Genomic DNA, 21144 nt, shown 5'->3' with positions numbered 1-21144 from the left:
TTCCCCTCACTATAGAAGCTCCCTTTTAACTTAAGTGAAGTTACTAATATGAAGGTCCACATCTATAGTCCATATATGATACTCTCACCATCTATTGATTGCATATCTTGAGCCTAACGTAAACTAAGAAGGCAAGGTGAACACGTTAGGCCAAGCCCAACACAGGTTTGCTAACACCATGTCACATCAGATTTGCCTTTTCTTAGATCCCCAATAATTCATCGACAGGGCACAACAATAAAATAATAAGCAATTTTTTAGAATAAGTTTCATATCTTATCACTTTAGCAAAATTTCCATGTTTACATCAGGTAAAACAAGTTTGGAAGTGCCAAGTGCCAATAATTAAATTTTGTCATGCAATAAGATGTGTTTACATCAGGTTAATGTCTAAAATTTGATTAACATGTGTTTATGTGATTCACTCAAATCAATTTGAGAACAATCAAATACTCAAGGTCATCGTCAAGTCTATCTAGAAGGGGGGCTGCAACTGAAAATATACTAAGATTTGGCAACATCCATTTGGAGTCATCCTAAGATACCATCAGCCTTGCACTCCAAGGAACACATCTTTGAACCTTACTGTTGAAATCACCTGAAGTCATCTCTACTGAGCTTCCATGTCTATTTCCTACTAACCATAGTCTAAAATATCAATAATATAAACTAAATATCGAGGATATTATCGTTTTTTCAAGTCACGGATATTTTGGAACGTATCCATACATATATCGAATAAATATTGATAATATCGGAAAATAACGATGTCGATAATTTTGCTCACACTTCATCAATATTTTTTCAAAATATCGCTATAATATCGAAAATATCGATGTAATGGAAAAAAGGAAAAAAAAAACAGAAAGCACACATGCAAAGGGGATTCGAACCTCTGCCATTTCACTCCTCCAACGCCTTAACCACCATGTTGCTTATGTTTTTGTGATAATACGCAAAGAGGAATTCTATGTGGTATTGAGTCACTCATGTATCTTACCATCCAATGTATAAAGTGTAAAATACTGTAGTAAATCATTATATATAAATGATTATGGTGTGTTTAATATTTTTTCATTAATTACTACATATTTTCTACACTCACAGTGTTTGTCAACTCACTATATAATCAACTTAAATCAGTTAAACCCATCATGTAAGGTATTTCCTTCCAATTTTTTGTGATAAACTAATAGATAATTGACTAAATAAAAATCCTCCAAAGTTTTAATAAAAATTTCCAATTTTTTCTTACAATTTTCAAGATTTTTATTCAATTTTTATTGATATCAATAATATCTTGATATTTCCATTAAAAATTTCCGTGTTTTTGGACTACTGATATTTCCGATACCATTGATATTTTAGACCTTGCTACTAACTTCATATACTTTTAAGGACTAACAGGTTGAGCTCTTTACCAAATCGAACCTATCTGTGTCCGGGGCCAGGTGAACTTGTATGCTTTACTACAAGAAAAAGTCATTTAACAACGCGCATTGTGCATTGTTGAATGATATTAACAACACGAGAAGCACGCTGTTGAAGCCAATGTCGTTAAAAGGTCCAGGGCTTTCAACAACACGCTTTGCCTATCGTCGTTGATATCAGTTCTCGTTGTTAACACCATTAAATGCAACGCATGTTGTGAAAGAAGTGTACAATAATGTGTTCTGCACCTTGTTGAAACACATCATTGACAACATTCGTATGCACATTGTTGTTATATTTTTTAACGTTGTCATACTAAATATCAATGTTTTACTATTATTTTCCAATTCACCTTAGAACAATATAGTTCATCTGTAAATGGAAGCTTCATGATAAGTAAAACTATTTCCTTCTTTCCAATTAATGTAAGACGTTGGATTATTCCAATTACCTACTTAAGTGGTCTTCTAATCATCATAGGGTTGTCTTGGGCTCAATATTGATCAAGGACTCAATTACCACTCGGCCCGTAGCCTTTGTATGAGTGTTTAAGTTAAATACATGGGCCACAGGGATTCCTAATTAAATATGGACTAGGGTTTTTATTTCCTAATGCAATAAGGACTGCTTGAGAGTTTTTCTTGATGGAAGAGACTCCTAGGCAGATGCATATAAAACACAAGTGCCCCTGCTCAACCGATCAAGCCAATCCACACAAAAGAATTCACCCCATCTAGAATGAGTGTATGAAGGGATCGGATTGAGGAGATGTGCTCTTGTATATTCTTGATGTGTGTTCTATCATGTGCAGTCAATAAAGTTTACATGTGGTATCAGAGCCTAGGCTGCATGTTTTAGAACCGAAAGTAATCATCCATCGCTTCTGCTACTTTGCATTTGGACGGCACTTTGCAAAGGCTTCTTCCTCTTTTTGCTGCCTCTGACCAAGTTTCCATATTTAAGGATTGGGGTATGTTTTTCTTGTTGAATATGAATTGATTGCATGAAGTTTTCACTATTTTTTGATTTGGCTTCTTTTGCCTACGATTTGTGTTTTATTTTAGGGAAAGCATGTGGGCATTGTATGGCATGTGGTAGTCTATGAGATATCTTACAATTATAAGTCTGTGGAAAAACCATGTGGCTTGCATGTGTTTTCTCAATTTCATCGAAATTGCTTTTGTCGTGATTATTTCTTAATCAGTTTAGGTATTCTTTGCCTTTATTGTGAACCAGATTCTAGTGTCATTTATTTATTTATTTTATATTATCATGTTCTACGGCATATTTAAATTGGCATCAAGTTTCAACCTTAGGCATGCTTAACATTATTAATTGCTGCAAAAGAATTTATACACAGACATTTAGAGCTTAAGGCAATGGGATGCCGCACCAGTAAATATTTTAAGATAGAAATTGGGGTTTTAGTTTCAGCTTCAGTTATTGATGACCCAAGCATGTTTCATATTGATTAAGTAATCGCATGTCATGAACTGGTTTTTCTGTGACTTATTTGGAGAAATCCATTTCGCGGTTCTTTGATCAATTATTTATTCCATGATTAATTTAGCTCAGTTCTAGGTTTTAATATCAACATAAAAGTGTACATATGCGAAAGGTTATAAAGTACCAAACCATAAGGATAAAACCTAAAACTGAAAGTTACAGAAGCAATGTATTGTTTTATTAACCTTTATTACACCAACATATTTTGTTAAGCGTGTTTCGATATACAGCTTTTCTCGTTCATGCTTGAAGGGTTGAGATCAAAGTTTCAAGAGTTCTTGTTTCAATTTAAAGAGCGAAAGCAACCTAGTTGATTAAAGAACTTTTGATTCTAATAAGATTGGTTATTAAATGTGATAAAAGTATAAAGTTTTAACTTTATCATATTTGGAAGTTTTATGATCATAGTCTACAGATATTCTAGCAATGGTTGAGTGAGCCAAAGCAACTCAATCATTAATAGTTTTCTGGATTTAAGGAATTGATCATAATTGGCATTGTAGGTGAAGGCATGTTAAAAACTCTCTGTCCAAAGATGTGAGTGGTTTAACATGAGTACACTTATAATGGAACAGCATGGGAGATGAACTGCATGAATTAGCAAGGAATTTCTTCAGTCCAAAGACGTGGGAGTTTCTTTGTTCAGGAAATTCGTGTATGTTCATGTCCTAGTGTTGAAAACATGTTTAATTCTCTACCCAAAGGTGTGAATTAATTATGTTTGATTGAGGATATGGGGACAAATTGATTGTATGATATATTTTGGAATATTTCAGTTATGTCACAATGAACCTTAACTCCATTGGCATACAAATTTTGTTCTTGTTATACGGATTGTAACATGTTTAAGTTGTTGATGGTAATTTGATATTGGTGATCTTGAAATAGTCATGAAAGTTAATAGTATGACAAAGAAAAAGATTTTGGTTGATCACATAAAGGAGATATGAGTATGAAAAAATTGATTGCATCATTTTCTCATATCAAATATTCTCTCAAGTTACACTACAGTTTCTGATCACTATTAGTTCACATCAAAGTTTATGCATATTCATAGAATGTATGCAATTTTGGTATTTGTGACTTGATTGATCGAAAATTTGATGTTTTCTTATTTGGTTATGTATGGACATGTTTGATACTTGGCTATTTTTCATATGCAATCAAGTGATTGTTTTATAACATACAGCTGGATTGATTCATACGTGTAAAAGGATTGATACATATTTAATTGGATTGAATCACGTAAAGTTGGATTGATCTGTAAGGTTGTGTTCGTCATATAGAATGAAATAAAATAAAGTTGGCTTGTTTTAAATGGTATGGCGTACTGTTGCAAGTGTTTTTGAGGCATGATTGGTATTACATTTGATGCTTTCAGTATTGAATATCAAGAATAAAAGGCACACTTGCCTTGTGAATATACATTTGCAAGTATTAATTGTGGTTATATCACTTGCATTTAAGGAATATCACTATTTTATTGCCATTATAGTTTTCAATTCTCAGTTTATCGACGTCTAATTATATGTCATGTTATATAGTATTCATGCTTGATATTAAGAAGTATGATCGTTTCACCCAAGAAAGGATAATTTTGAATGATAACCTAAAGAAAAAACTTGGGTTTTGCATGGCGAATTATTTGGATAAACTTTTTGTTTTAATATGAGGAAATGTCATGCTATATGAAGTTTAGATCTTGCAAATAAGGATAATTAAATTTTGAGGAACATATTGATAGCATTCATAATTCTATAGTTAACTAATTTTTCCAGTTTTGAACTATGCTGCTATGATGTCTATTTACATAATGTTGTAGTACAAATTAATTTGTGATAAAATTAGGCGATAAGGATCATTTTCTAAGCTTTCTTTAGACGCTGAATTCATGAAAATATATTGAGAATTGAATTTTTGTTGAATTTATGAAGTTGAAACAGATGCACAGGAATTTTCCTGACAGTTTCTGCATTATGAATAAAGATTGTTGAATGACTCACTTAAAGATCTTCAAATGAACTGAATTTTTGATATGTTGAGCATATACGTGTCTTCGTGAATTCTGCAAAGTTTCGTAATTATTGGATGTATAGATTATTTGTGAGAATTTTATTAGTGATCTGTGTTCAGGAAAAGTATGTGCTGACAGATTTTCTGAGTAACCTTGTAGGTCAATTTTCAGATTTTTTAATTAGCTATAAAACGACTCATTAATTTTTCTGTTTGAAGATTAATGACTCTAGTTTGTTTGCATTAAATTTGATGCTAATCCGACTTATAAATTAATTATGGTAAATTCTCAAGTAATCACATATCATTGCTGGAAATTTCTTTACAGTTTTGTGCATTTAGACTTATACTGTGAAGTACATTAGGAGCACGCCTTGAAAGTTCTTTTACACTTTTTTGTCACAGTGTTTCTAATCATAAGGTTATTGGTGCACTATATATTTTGAAGTAGCAAAGTAGTGAGTGTTTGCCCAAGTGGGAGAAGTGATGTAAAGTTTTGGGCTTCACACTCAATACCTTATTATCTTGTATTTTGATAAAGCTCATTTAGGTTTTGGAGCATACTTGGAATTCTTTTCTGGGTTTTGACGCATTGAAGTTTTTTGAGTACTAATAAGCATACTTGAAACTGTTTGGATGACTGACTGTTTTGTTTTGGCTACTAAAGATCTTACCATGCTTATTTGTATTGCTTAAAGAAAATTGAATCGGTGTTTAAGATACAAGTGGAATAAAGTTGAATGCCTCCATTACAGTCTTTGGTTTTTCTCATCTACGTGCAACTTAAATGTAAAGTGTTGTTTGAGAAAGAATTGAATAAATTAAATTTGAGCTCTAACTCTAAGGATTGGACTGCGATAAAGTTTTATAATGTATTAATTCATTTTATATGGTATTGATCCATTTTTGTAACATGCAAAATATATGTTTTGATGAGTGGGAGCGTTTAATGATCTTCTTTGAGGATGTATTCAGTAATTTGGATATTTTTGATTAATCGCTTAACAATCTAGTTTTGCATTAAGGATTTTAAGGCTAATAAGAACAAAGTTTGGTTTACGTATGTTATATGTTCTTATTATTTCATGCAGTTTTGTTCAAATCTTCAGTAGTTAATCAATGACTTTTGCTTTTTCAATTGAAATTTGTGATTGCTAATAAGCATTTGGATTTTGGTTCATGCTTGTAAGGGAGAAGGCAAAAGAAAGAATTTTTCCAGTGGTTCATTGATTCATTGAATAAGGTTGTTTCATACTTGTTACAATTATGGTTATGCCGTTAAGTTTTGATATGTAGAATTAGTGGGAGCTGAGTTTTATTCCACTCAATTTCATTAGTTTTCTTGGAGACAGTTCAATTATTTTGTCTATTGCTGTTTGGTTCGGTTCTTTTATTGGATTACGTGACTTCAGTTTTATGTTTATTATTCTTTGACAAATGAATCCAGTAACATGTCATCATGCAGTATAGCTAGCTACAGTCACTGCATAAGACATGAATTCATGCCAGTGTCATTAAGGAGAGATCTTGGTAATCTCTTAAGGAAGGGCTTATGAATGAAAGTGATCTTTGTAAACACAAATTAAGTTTTGTCATGATCATTCTGTGTCCTAGTCTTGATGGAAGCCTTATGTGATTTTGCAAGCTTATATGTGTGGTTGTAAGAATCTTGGATGTTATAAATTCAATGTGTTCCGACAGTTCCATGTAAGTTTACATTTTTGACAGTGGCTTGATTTAGGAATAGAGTGATGTTGAGTTCTACATGGCCATACAGTGATCAACTTTGAAGCCTTGATGATTATTTGACCAAGTGGGAGAATGTAAGACGTTGGATTATTCCAATTACCTACTTAAGTGGTCTTCTAATCATCATAGGGTTGTCTTGGGCTCAATATTGATCAAGGACTCAATTACCACTCGGCCCGTAGCCTTTGTATGAGTGTTTAAGTTAAATACATGGGCCACAGGGATTCCTAATTAAATATGGACTAGGGTTTTTATTTCCTAATGCAATAAGGACTGCTTGAGAGTTTTTCTTGATGGAAGAGACTCCTAGGCAGATGCATATAAAACACAAGTGCCCCTGCTCAACCGATCAAGCCAATCCACACAAAAGAATTCACCCCATCTAGAATGAGTGTATGAAGGGATCGGATTGAGGAGATGTGCTCTTGTATATTCTTGATGTGTGTTCTATCATGTGCAGTCAATAAAGTTTACAATTAATAGATAACACATAATAAAGAATTTTCATTCAAAAAATAACTCCACATGTATTACAAGGATCGATAGATTCATTGTCAAAGTTACACTTATCTAAATGGAAGTGGAGATCAATTGTACTATGCCTATAATTACATTTCAAAACCCTTGTCAAGCATGATCTAGAAACCTGATAAGTTGGGCTAAAGCTGATGAGCCAATGATTTGGATATAAAGTGCCTGATTGTTAGAAGAATCCCAAATTCAATATGCTACTGCACGCTTCAGTGTTAGAAGAATCCCAGTTCAGCTTGTACTCTTATGCAATTTCCTTCAACCTGGCCTCTCTAGATGGAACAATCTCAACTGAAATTGAGTGGCAAAAAATATTATATTGATATACAAGTCTGCAGAAATGGATTACCTCTGGAATTTTTAAAATTTTAATGCTTTAGTAACCCACACACATCAAATATGGATACACAAGTCTGCAAGATAATTGACACAAAAAATATGGATATTATCTTTATTTAAAAAGATAATATCACCAATTAAGATATTATCCTAATTTGGAGATATCATCATCAAATTAGGAGATTTGATCCCAATCAAATTCCTAATGGACTTAATCTCTACAAGGTACTTTTAAAATCCGAGAAAACACCCGAAACTCTCCCTCTCTCTCCTTCCTAGCCAACGGTGCCACCACCGTTGCCGGCCGCATCTCTCTCCTCTCCACATATTTTTACACACGGCTTCGCCCGCTCGGTTCTTACCATAGAAAAATCTCCATATCATTTTTTAGCTATTGTTTCTCCTATATTCAATCGACCTAACTGGCTAACACCTCCCGGGTGTGGTTTATTTGCTCCGATCTTTTTTACAGGAACCGAGGAAGAAAGAGAAGGAAGATCAAAGGTTGAAGAATCCACAATTGAATATTCTCCCGTGAGAATTTTTGCACAAACATTTGGCGATTTCATTGAGAGCACGAGTTATACTTAACGCGTACTCTTGAATCAAAGGAATTCATTTCCTCCATTTTTTCGCTCAATCAAAGCCTTCCGAATAACCATGGCCGGAAGGCTTAGTTATCATCCATTTTTTTATTTTTTATTTTTGATCCTCAATTTTGATACTTAGTTATTTCTACGTCGCCTAGTTATCAGCAGGTTTGTACTTTTTGACAAAGTGATATTCTAAACTACTTTAATGTACGAAAAGGAGAATCAAACTCGATTTGTAAAGCACAACGGAGCAAAGATTTGAAGTTTGGGGGGCCAGAAAACATAAGCAAAAATATACAAATTACATTGACATTGGAAACAAAATTACGTGGGAAAAAATAGCAAGCCTTTTCAAAACAAAATGATCATATTTGTTATAACAAAAAAGATCTGGAGCTTCACCCAAAATCGCTGTCTTGTCCTGCACCATGTGTTCTCTATCTTTTACATCTCTGTGAACAATCTTTTGCGAGTTTTGGCATTTTACAACCACATAACAGATAATAATATTACTTCCCCAGCGCAGCCACCTGATCTAACAATACAACACTTTGAGGCAGGTCACTTACACCAATATGTGTCACATTTTGTTGTGGATTGGCTAAAAATAAATTTGTAATTCAGAATGGCCCTTTAAATAATTCTAAGTTTTCAATGTAAACCTCATCAAAACCCCAAGTACTCTTCATATCATCTCTGTTCTTACGACATTTAAAAAATCCTCTTTCGTTTTGTGTAACAATCAAGGAAACATTCGCCACATTTTGATTCTCCGCTAAACGTAAAAATGGTGAATGTAGAAACGATCAGAATCATTGTAGGCATTATCGGTCAGTTATTTGTTTAGCGCTTCCGTTTATTTTCCTCTATTTTCAATCTAGCTCTCTGCCATTACTATTTTGGTGACACTACTACACTGGTGAGAAATATCCGATTATTTCTACTCACATTTATCTTACCTATACTGTTTTTTCTTGTTCCTTTTTTCTCATAGGTAATGTCATCTCTTTCTTTTTGTTCACCTCCCCATTGTAAGCTCTAGTTCCTTTCTCTTTGTCTTTATCTTTTTCTGATCTCCAATCTATGCATTTGCAAAGATCTTATGTTATGTGATGAATTATGAAAATACTGCAGCCCAACATTTGTGAAAATAATCAAGCAAAAATCAGTAGGAGAATTCAAGGCGGATCCTTATGTAGCAACATTGCTCAACTGTGCTATGTGGTGTTTCTATGGCATGCCCTTTGTCCATCCTGATAGCGTTCTTGTCATTACAATCAACGGCTGTGGATTCGTTATCGAACTCATCTACATTGCCATCTTCTTAACATACTCTTCTAATGCAAAACGCGTAAGTAATACTACTAAGAAGTGAAATATCATGAGCTATGGAATGCTAATACCTTATTAAAACTACCATATATCCTTATTTCCTTTGCAGCGAAGGATCCTTATTGCTCTTCTGGTTGAAGTTATCTTCTTTGCTATTGTGGTTTTCATCACCCTGCACTTTTTCCATACCACTAAAGGCCGGTCTATGATAATTGGCATCTTGTGCATTGTCTGCAACATCATTATGTATGCCTCACCCTTGACAATCGTGGTATGTAGAAATAAGTCATTTCCATATATTATTAGATATTGCATGTCTTAAATATTTTTTGGTCGGAATCGAGAGACACACAAAAAACCACATAATTTGACACACATTTTTAACTTTTGGATGAATCATCATCTAAGGGTAGAAAATCATTCACCACGGCTTTATATATCTTACTTTTTGGGTGGCAGAAAATAGTCATCAAGACAAAAAGTGTGAAATATATGCCGTTTACCCTCTCTCTTGCTAACTTATGCAATGGAATTGTCTGGCTCATCTATGCACTCATCAAATTTGATCCCTACATTTTGGTAATTCTCTATACATTTTTGTTGTTTCAAGTACGTACACGTTTATTTAATTATTTTTATTTTAAAAAAGAAGAGTGAATAATCATTTTTCTTTGAAAAATTTTGGCAGGTTCCCAATGGTTTGGGATCAATTTCTGGGTTGGTGCAGCTCATCCTATATGCCACCTACTACAAGACCACCAACTGGGATGAGGAGGATGAAAAGCCGAAATCTGAGGTTCAACTCTCCAATGTTTAGAAACGTGAAAGAGGCTCTTGTTGCTTCAATTCTTGAACTTTCTTATGTCCAACCAATTCTTGAGATTTATTCATTTTTCTTGTTTACAACCCACATCAATACCACTTGAGCTATACAGACTAAAGCCTAGTGAATTCCCAAATTTTGAGGGAATTATAATTTTCAACCGTGGTCATAAGAAATAATTTATTTTTTCCCGATTCATTGTGCTTTTCATTTGTCTCTAGTTCATTTGGATCAATTATTCCACAAAAGTGATTTTTAAACCTTTTACCAAACGAGTTGGGATTTCAAAATTGTCAAAATAATCACTTATGGCTCCAAGTAAGCAATGCTAAACGGCAGTGAGTTGGTATTTTCCGGTTGAAGAAGTCAAAAGAAAGGCCATGTGTAGAGAAATGTGTTTTGCTTGATTTCATTCATAGAGTCCTAATATGATAAGTATTGAATATTTACGCGAAATTCTATAGTGAGGGTGCCATATATGGACCCTTCATATTACCCACATGATCGTTTCCTTTTTAACTTAAGTGAAGTTCCTATTCAGATGAATCTTGTGGCTAATATGAAGGTCCACATCTATGGTCCATATATGACAGTCTCACTATCTATTGATTGCATATCTTGAGCCTAACGTAAACTAAGAAGGCAAGGTGAACACGTTAGGCCAAGCCCAACACAGGTTTGCTAACACCATGTCACATCAGATTTGCCTTTCTTAAATCCCCAATAATTCATCGACAGGACACAACAATAAAATAATAAGCAAGTTTTTAGCATAAGTTTCATATCTTATCACTTTAGCAAAATTTCCATGTTTACATCAGGTAAAACAAGTTTGGAACTGCCAAGTGCCAATAATTATCTTTGTCATGCAATAAGAGAGTGGTTAATGTCTAAAATTAGATCAACATGTGTTTATGTGATTCACTGAAATCAATTTGAGAACAATCAAATACTCAAGGTCATCGTCAAGTCTATCATGAAGGGGGGCTACAACTGAAAATATACTAAGATTTGGCAACATCCATTTGGACAAAGCATCAATACTATGCAATTTGGAGTCATCCTAAGATACCATCAGCCTTGCACTCCAAGGAACACATCTTTGAACCTTACTGTTGAAATCACCTAAAGTCATCTCTACTGAGCTTCCATGTCTATTTCCTACTAACCATAGTCTAAAATATCAATAATATCGACGAAATATCGAGGATATTATTGTTTTTTCAAGTCACGGATAAACCCTAAACCCTAAACCCTAAACCCTAAATATCGATGTAATGGAAAAAAGGAAAAAAAAAAGCCACAAAGCACACACGCAAAGGGGATTCGAACTCTTGCCATTTCACTCCTCCAACGCATTAACCACCATGTTGCTTATGTTTTTTTGATAATACGCAAAGAGGAATTCTATGTGGTACTGAGTCACTCATGTGTCTTACCATGCAATGTATAAAGTGTAAAATATTGTAGTAAATCATTATATATAAATGATTATGGCGTGTTTAATCTTTTTTCATTAATTACTACATATTTTCTACACTCACTGTGTTTGTCAGCTCGCTATATAATCAACTTAAATAAGTTAAACCCACCATGCAAGGTATTTCCTTCCAATTTTTTGTGACAAACTAATAGATAATTGACTAAATAAACATCCTCCAAAGTTTTAATAAAAATTTCCAAGTTTTTCTTACAATTTTCGTAGTTTTTTATTTAATTTTTATTGATATGAATAATATCCTGATATTTCCATCAAAATTTCCGTGTTTTTGGACTATCGATATTTCCGATACCATTGATATTTTAGACCTTGCTACTAACTTCATGTACTTTTAAGGACTAACGGGTTGAGCTCTCTACCAAATCGAACCTATCCATGTCCAGGGCCAAGTGAACTTGTATGCTTACAAGAAAAAAGTCATTTAACAACACGCATTGTGCATTGTTGAATGATATTAACAACACGAGGCGCACGCTGTTGAAGCCGATATCATTAAAAAGTCCAGGGCTTTCAACAACACGCTTTGCATGTCGTCATTGATATCAGTTCTCGTTGTTAACACCATTAAATGCAACGCACGCATGTTGTGAAAGAAGTGTACAATAATGTGTTCTGCACGTTGTTGAACACATCATTGACAACATTCGTATGCACGTTGTTGTTATATTTTTAACAACAGTCTTTGCACGTTGTAATACTAAATATCAATGTTTTACTATTATTTTCCAATTCACCTTATAACAATATAGTTCATTTGTAAATTGAAGCTTCCTGATAAGTAAAACTATTTTCTTCTTTCCAATTAATAGATAACACATAATAAAGAATTTTCATTCAAAAGATAACTCCACATGTATTACAAGGATCGATAGATTCATTGTCAAAGTTACACTTATCCAAATGGAAGTAGAGATAAATTGTACTATGCCTATAATTACATTTCAAAACCCTTGTCAAGCCACTACTACATTTTTCTATTTGCGCGACGATAGTTTGCGCGATGAAGGACAAATCGTCGCATAAAAGATCATCGCGCGGCGGATAATCATATGCGTAGCGCAAACAAGAGCGACGAAAAACTTTCATCGCATAAAAGATCATCGCGCGACGGACAATAATATGCGTAGGGCAGACTAGAGCGACGAAGAAATTTCGTCGTATAAAAGATCATCGCGCGACGGACAATCATATGCGTAGCGCAAAATAGAGCGACCAATAAATTTCATCGCGCAAAATAATTTTGCGCGACAAAACAAACAACCGTCGCGTAAAACAAGGGGAAAAAACCTCGAATAAATATTCTGGCGCCTAATTCTTACGCGACGACTAAACTTGTCGCAAATGACATCTTTGCGCGACAAAACACTATCCGTCGCGCAAGGTACGATATACAAAACCATTAATCCTAAGCCTAAATTTTAATTTTGCCATCTAAATCATATATTTTTCATTGATTTTAGTGAAGATCATCAGTCATACCCTTTTAATTATGGGAATGGTAGAGGAGAATCTTTTTGTATGGTTATCAACCTCCATACAAATGAATTTCAGGGTTATCAATTTCCCTACGAAGAGAAGAGCGCGAAATATGTTTTGAAACTAAAAAGTGTTCATTCAACTCTACAAAACTAATTCGAACGATCCAACCGTTAAACGTGTTTGTTTATACTGTGAGATTGTATACCCCAAAAATCGCAAATAACAAATATTCAGAGATCTAGAAATGGGACAAAATATTCGAATGTTATAAATGAACACGTTTGCGCGACAACTGTTTGCGCGACGACGACGTATTCGTCGCTATAGGATGTTTTGCGCGACGACTACACTCGTCGCATATGACATCTTTGCGCGACAAAAACTGTTCGTCGCGCAAAGTACGATATACAAAACCATTAATCCTAAGCCTTAATTTTAATTTTGCCATCTAAATCATATGTTTTTCATTGATTTTAGTGAAGATCATCATTCATACCCTTTTAATTATGGGAATGGTAGAGGAGAATCTTTTTGTATGGTTATCAACCTCCATACGAATAAATTTCAGGGTTATCAATTTCCCTACGAAGAGAAGAGCGCGAAATATGTTTTGAAACTAAAAAGTGTTCATTCAACTCTACAAAACTAATTTGAACGATCCAACCGTTAAACGTGTTTGTATATACTGTGAGATTGTATACCCCAAAAATCGCAAATAACAAATATTCAGAGATCTAGAAATGGGACAAAATATTCAAATGTTATAAATGAACACGTTTGCGCGACAACTGTTTGCGCGACGACGAAGTATTCGTCGCTCTAGGATGTTTTGCGCGACGACTAAACTCGTCGCATATGACATCTTTGCGCGACAAAATCTGTCCGTCGCGCAAAGTACGATATACAAAACCATTAATCCTAAGCCTTAATTTTAATTTTGCCATCTAAATCATATGTTTTTCATTGATTTTAGTGAAGATCATCATTCATACCATTTTAATTATGGGAATGGTAGAGGAGAATCTTTTTGTATGGTTATCAACCTCCATACGAATAAATTTCAGGGTTATCAATTTCCCTATGAAGAGAAGAGCGCGAAATATGTTTTGAAACTAAAAAGTGTTCATTCAACTCTACAAAACTAATTTGAACGATCCAACCGTTAAACGTGTTTGTATATACTGTGAGATTGTATACCCCAAAAATCGCAAATAACAAATATTCAGAGATCTAGAAATGGGACAAAATATTAAAATGTTATAAATCAACACGTTTTGCGCGACAACTGTTTGCGCGACGACTAGTTATTCGTCGCCATTTGATGTTTTGCGCGACCAAAAAATCCATACGTCGCGCAAAATAAATTGCGGGAAAACAAACAGTGTTCCAGGTGTTTCGCGCCACAACTTTGCGCGACGAAAATAAAGTAGTCGCGCAAGGAGGCTAGCGTGGCTGCGTGCGTGTCAAACTGGACTTTTGCGCGACGGAAATTCTCTATTGCGCGACTAATATCATGTGCGACGAAACGATTTTGGCGTCGCGCAAAGGTGTGATGTCGGCACGTTTTTGCGCGCCAAGCATGTTGATTTTGCGCGACGAAATTTGTTTTGTGCGACGAATATCTGTGTTCGTCGCGCAAAGATGTGATGTCGACAGGACTTTGCGCGTCGCTGAAATGGAATTTGCGCGACTTATTTATTTGCGCGACGAATTAAGCCTTCGTCGCGCAAAGACGTCTTCTATAACAGATTCATTTCAGCCATTGCAGAGGCAAACTGAAAAATCAGTTTTGCCTCTGCTTCTGCCCCTCTCTCTCTCCGTTCTCTCCATTTTCTCAGCTGCAAATCATTTCAGGACATATTGAAGAAGGTATTTTATTTGTTTTGTATTTATTTAAAATATCAATTTAATTTCTTTATATATTATTTTTGTGAAATTATATTTGTATTCTGTTGTTAAATTATGCACGGCAATGTACGAAGTTAATTGAAATTAACTTCATACATTTTTTATTGTAAAGCTTAGTTCCCGTTCGAGGTTAGTTGGACCGCGCATGGGTGGGTAAACCACGACTACGGTCCAATTAATTCTTGAATTGTCCCATATTTTGGACAGTTTGGAAATGTATAGTCGTGTCACGTAGTTTACAGCTACAGGATTAGGTTTCGATTGTGGAGATTTCAGTGTCATCTCGGTACGTTCTTCGGGTGGTACGTAGGTATTTGATATCTACTGTACACCTCAAGAACTGTAGCGAGATGCTGCCGAAATTCATCCACGTCGAAATCTAATCTCATGTAGCTGTAAATTACGTGGCATGACTATGCATTTCCGAATGGGATAGGGCCCTTACCGAAGGCATAAGGTGACGTTGTGATTTTCTAAGAATACAACATAATTGTTGTATTGTGATTGTGGTTCCAGGAATTATGAGCAGAAGGTGGATACAGAACCCTAACAGGTGCGCAGACGAATACTTGGATGGAATCGAGGAATTTATTCACTTTGCACGGTCACACAACCCGGGTGCAACTAGAATCAGATGTCCTTGTAAGAGGTGTAACAACATGTTGTGGGATACAATTGAAAATGTTCAATTTCATTTAGTAAGGAATGGAATGATTGAGACATACAGCAGGTGGAACCATCACGGGGAACAATTAGACATTGGTTCGTCTTCAAGGGCCACAAGAGTGGACAATGTTGAACCTACTGTGGATGCTAATGAACAAGTCATGGATATTATACATGATGCTTTTCCATTTGCATCAACCAACAGCAATCAGGAAGGGGAAGATGACGTGCCTACACCAATGGATAGTGCAGAGTTTGAACAGTATGAAGAACTGTTAAAAAATGCCAACCAAGAGTTATATCCGGGGTGCGAGAGCTTTTCCGTTCTTACGGCGATTGTGGAGCTAATGCACGGAAAAATAAAGTATCATATGTCGAACCTGTGTTTCGATTACTTTTTGGGGGTTTTCAAGAGAATGCTTCCGACGGACAATTGTTTGCCGAAAGACCACAGACATGCACAGAAGATGTTGAGTGGTCTTGGATTGGGTTATGAAAAAATCCACGCTTGCAAAAACAATTGCATGTTATTCTACAAAGAGTATGAAACATTGGATACATGCCCTATATGCAATGAGTCGAGGTTCAAACAGACGTCTCAGAATAGAATGACTAAGGTTCCACAAAAAGTCATGCGTTATTTGCCCCTGAAGCCAAGATTACAGCGATTGTATATGTCGACTCATACTGCCACAGACATGAGATGGCATAAGGAAAAATGGGTAGACGACGATGTGATGCGGCATCCTGCAGATGGGGAGGCATGGAAAGAGTTCGATCGAACGTTCCCCGAGTTTGCTGCTGATCCTCGAAATGTTAGGTTGGGACTTGCCACTGACGGATTCAATCCGTACGGGGTTCTAAACCAACACCACAGCACTTGGCCGAGTTTCGTATTCCCATATAATTTGCCGCCTTGGAAATGCATGAAAAAAGAGTACATGATGATAAATGTTTTGATAACTGAGGATCCTGGCAGGTCAATCGATGTGTACTTAAGGCCGTTGGTTGATGAGCTCAAGGATTTATGGACAAACGGTGTGCGTACGTACGATAAATCCACTGGGAAGATGTTCACTTTGCGGGCGGCAGTTATGTGGACTGTGAATGATTTTCCCGCATATGCAATGGTGTCGGGGTGGAGCACAAAGGGTTATATGGCATGCCCTGTATGCAAGGAAGATGTAACTTCTGGTTGGCACGCTGGAAAAGTGTGTTACCTTGGGCATCGAAGATGGTTGCCATGGGACCACGAGTGGCGGGAAAAGGATAAAGAGTTCGACAGGAACAAAGAGCGTCGCGCAAGACCTAGAGAATCGTCCGGTGATCAAATCTTGGAACAGCTTAATGGTTTGGATTTTTCTCCGTTTGGGAAAACAGTTAGTCGGACCAGACCTGCTACACATATGAACTGGACGCACAAGTCTATGTTTTTTGAGCTTCCATATTGGTCGAAACTAAAATTGAGGCACAATCTCGACGTTATGCATGTTGAGAAAAATGTGTTTGACACATTGATAGGAACGATTCTAGATATCAAGGAGAAGACAAAGGACACGATAAAAGCTCGTCTTGATTTGGAAAGAATGGGCATACGAAGGGGTTTATGGCTGAAAAGGGGCACTGATAAAGCTATAAGAGATCTTGCATTTTTTTCAATGAAACCGAATGACAGAAAAGAGTTTCTACAGTTTGTCTCGTCTGTTAAGTTTCCTGACGGATATGCTTCTAATATCGCACGTTGCGTGAATGTTGACGGGGGTAAATTTACTGGACTCAAGAGCCATGACTGTCATGTGTTTATGCAATGCCTACTTCCTGTGGGGATTCGACACCTATTGCCGGAAGATGTAGTGAAGCCAATCATATTGTTGTCCAGATTTTTTTCCCAACTGACGGCAAAAACGTTGCGAAAGACAGACATTGATCAGTTGCGCCATGACATTGTCCAAGTCTTATGCAAGTTTGAGATGATATTTCCTCCGGCTTTCTTCACGAGTATGATTCATGTGATGGTTCACTTACCAGAAGAGGCATTGCTTGCTGGTCCAGTCAACTATCGCTGGATGTATCCAATAGAAAGGTATATAATCATCATCATTCGTGTAAGCATCATTATCTCATGCTTCCTACTTGCTAATTTGCATCTTTTCAATTTATTTTGGCAGGCTACTCGGAGAGCTGAAAAAAAGCGTACGCAACAGAGCGAAGCCCGAAGGATCAATTGTAGAGGCTTGGGTTCAATATGAGGCGCTTACTTTTTGTGGAATGTATTTAAAAGACGTGGACACGGCTTTCAATCGACCTCAGCGCAATAATGACGGAGGTGTGAGAAATGAGCAACTTTCTGTTTTTGCCCAAAGTGCACGACCCTTTGGAGATCCTGTACGAGGAGAGTCGTTTTCCAAAAATGACATGGAGGTGGCGCATTGGTTCGTATTGAACAATTGTGATGAGATAATGCCATATTTAGATGAGCATGAAGAGATGATGAAGCGAGAACATCCATCGCATTTGTATTCCAAGAAACACCGTGAATTGTTTCCAAAATGGTTTTTGGAATATGTAAGTTATAAGTGTTTTGTAATTGACATATATATTGTAGTATTTCATTTTCTCAAACTAACATGTGAATGTTGTTGTATAATATTAGGTGAATAAGTTGAAATCAGATAATTCCCCCACTTACAGTGAAGAGTTGTATAACTTGGCATTCGGCCCAATTCGAGCTGAATTATTCTCGGGTTGTCATGTTAATGGCGTCAAGTTTTTAGGGACTGCACGAGATGACAAGTTGTGTACGCAAAACAGCGGTGTCCAGGTGGAGGGGAAAGTACGGACATTGATTTCTATGGCAAACTCACAACTGTCGTGCAATTGCTTTACAAAGACCGATACCAAGTCATCATGTTTAAGTGTCGATGGTTTGATACAAACCCAAATAGGCAGGGAAGTGTTAAAATCGATCAAGGGTTACTATCTGTGAACATGAACAGAACTTGGTACGATGACGACCCATACATTTTGGCAAACATGGCAAAACAAATTGTCTATGTAGATGACCCTAAAGCAGGGAGCGGGTGGAAAGTTGTTCAGCAGATGGATCACAGGAACGTATATGCTATACCAGAACTAGACCCATCTGACGTCGATGTCGCTGACCAACGGTCAGAATCTTGCATGGAAAATGATGCGGAAACGCTTCGCGATACAAATGTTGTTCAGGAACCATTTCAGCTCGAAGGAGTGTCTTCAAGAGAAATACCAATTCAATCCATTACAATTGACCTCGGTGATCTTCCTAGATACGATGTAGTTATGGAGGAGGAGGAGGAGGAGGAGGAGGAGGATGAGGATGATTGGGAGACTGAAAGTGATGATAGCGAAGACAACGAAGGTTATTATAGTTCGGATGATGAATAATGCAATTTATTTGTTGCTTAATATGTTTTAGTATTGGTAATTTCTTGTAATGTAATTACGTTAGTGTAAATATATTGGCAACTCTACTTTTGTTGAATATATGTACTTGTTATATCTAATTTCCAATTATATATGTATGTGGAAAAATAAAACGAAGTTTAAAAAATTTGGATATACTTACTGAGAAGATTAATGTAAAAAGCAATGAACTCAAGTCATTCATACTTTTGTAATTAAATTATTTTACATTTAATTATGGCGTAAATGCAAATTATTACGGTTAGGAAATGAATCTCGTGTCTGAAAAGTTGCACGTCTTCCCAATTGGTCAGCGACATCTCAAATTGAGAAAGAATCTCAATGCTCATGTACTTGAGTTGTACTAAAAAAAAAAAAGTACTTTTGTCTAAAACGACCGGTCGTCATTTTTGCGGGACGGAAATCTTCATCCGTAACTGTTTGTTTTTCTGTGTTGAATCCAACCGTATAAAGAAATCAAAATTTGAACATACGGTCAGAAAGTTATAGATTAAAAACTGAACAGAGGTCGGAATTGCAAAAAAGGGCCAAAGAATCTGTAAAAAAACGACCGGTCGTCTGTCCGGTCTCATTTTTGCGCGACGAATACTATTATAGCGTCGCGCAAGAGGGTTTTGCGGGACGAAATATTTCGTCGCTACAGTTAACAAATATGCAATAATCTTTGATTAATAGAAAATAATCTTGCGCGACGAAAATATTTACTCGTCGTAAGAGGAGGTTTTGCAGGACGACGGATTTCGTCGCGGCAGTTAACAAATATGCAACAAATTTTTGAAATAATAGAAAATAATCTTGCGCGACGAAAAATTTTACACGTCGCGCAAAAGACATGTCCCTAAAAATCTCAACTTAGTGCGAAATAACAGAAAGAACCTTGTGCGACGAAGACTATCGTCGCGCAGTTATCTGCGCGACGATGTATACGGCCTCGTCGCAATAATCGTTTAAAATATAATCAATATAAATTATTTATTATTTTCTGTTTCACTTTGCGCGACGTCTATAATCGTCGCACAAAGTGTGTTTTAAAAAAAAAGTCGAAATTAAACTGTAAATATTTTTAAATGAACATCAAATTCAGTTACTATATTCATACGGGGTCAAGGTTTGTAGACGTAAAAAATCATCAAATTTGGAGTTAAATTAATCGTTCAAATTTGATTTTTCATTTGTAACCGTCGGAAATGTTGGTCCCGTTACATCATGTGTGAGTGTATATTTTTTCTAAATTTTGGCGTGTACGATCTCTGAGTATAAACCAACAACTGTACCGGTTGGATCGTTGAAACTACTTTACTAGAATCCGTGTGTCATGAAAACACTATATTAAAAAAAAATGAATACATTTTGTATATGTTTGTTAAATAGAACATACAATTTTGTGGTATCCACTATTGTAAATATCTTTAAATGACGATCCAATTCAATCATTGTATTCATATACAGTAAAGGAGTGCACCCGTAAACAATCATCAAAATCGGAGTTAAAAAAAACTGTTAAATCGTGATTTTTAGTTTATAACCGTCGAAAATTTTGATCCCGTAACATCATCTATGAATCTTGCATTTTTTCAATTTTTGGTGTGCACGATCTCTAAGTATAAACAAACAAGTTTGACTGTTGGATCGGTGAAACACCCATCGTACAATGCGTAGCCCCATTAAAACAACATATTCACTAACATGTTATATTGTTTACTTTTTGTAGTTTGCGCGACGAATATGTCTGATTCGTCGCGCAATAAATGATAGCGCGACGTAATGAAATTGCCGTCGCTCAATGTACTTCTCAGGATTTAGGGTTCTGA

General features: G+C 35.8%; 1 protein-coding gene across 1 annotated transcript; it reads left to right on the top strand.

The window, feature by feature from the left end:
• Positions 1 to 8949: 8949 nt before the first annotated feature.
• On the top strand, positions 8950 to 10423 carry LOC110772768 (bidirectional sugar transporter SWEET5-like). The gene is made up of 6 exons (XM_021977235.2): positions 8950 to 8992; positions 9157 to 9193; positions 9297 to 9513; positions 9604 to 9765; positions 9954 to 10073; positions 10183 to 10423. Exons 1-6 carry the CDS (start codon positions 8950 to 8952, stop codon positions 10309 to 10311), a joined length of 708 nt encoding a protein of 235 aa, XP_021832927.2. The 3' UTR covers positions 10312 to 10423.
• The last annotated feature ends 10721 nt before the right edge of the window (positions 10424 to 21144 follow it).

Source organism: Prunus avium, chromosome 8 (assembly GCF_965620075.1).
Source record: "Prunus avium chromosome 8, drPruAviu1.hap1.1, whole genome shotgun sequence".
Taxonomy (NCBI): Eukaryota; Viridiplantae; Streptophyta; class Magnoliopsida; order Rosales; family Rosaceae; genus Prunus; species Prunus avium.
Note: the sequence above shows the minus strand (reverse complement) of the source record. Positions and strands in the feature narration are given on the sequence as shown.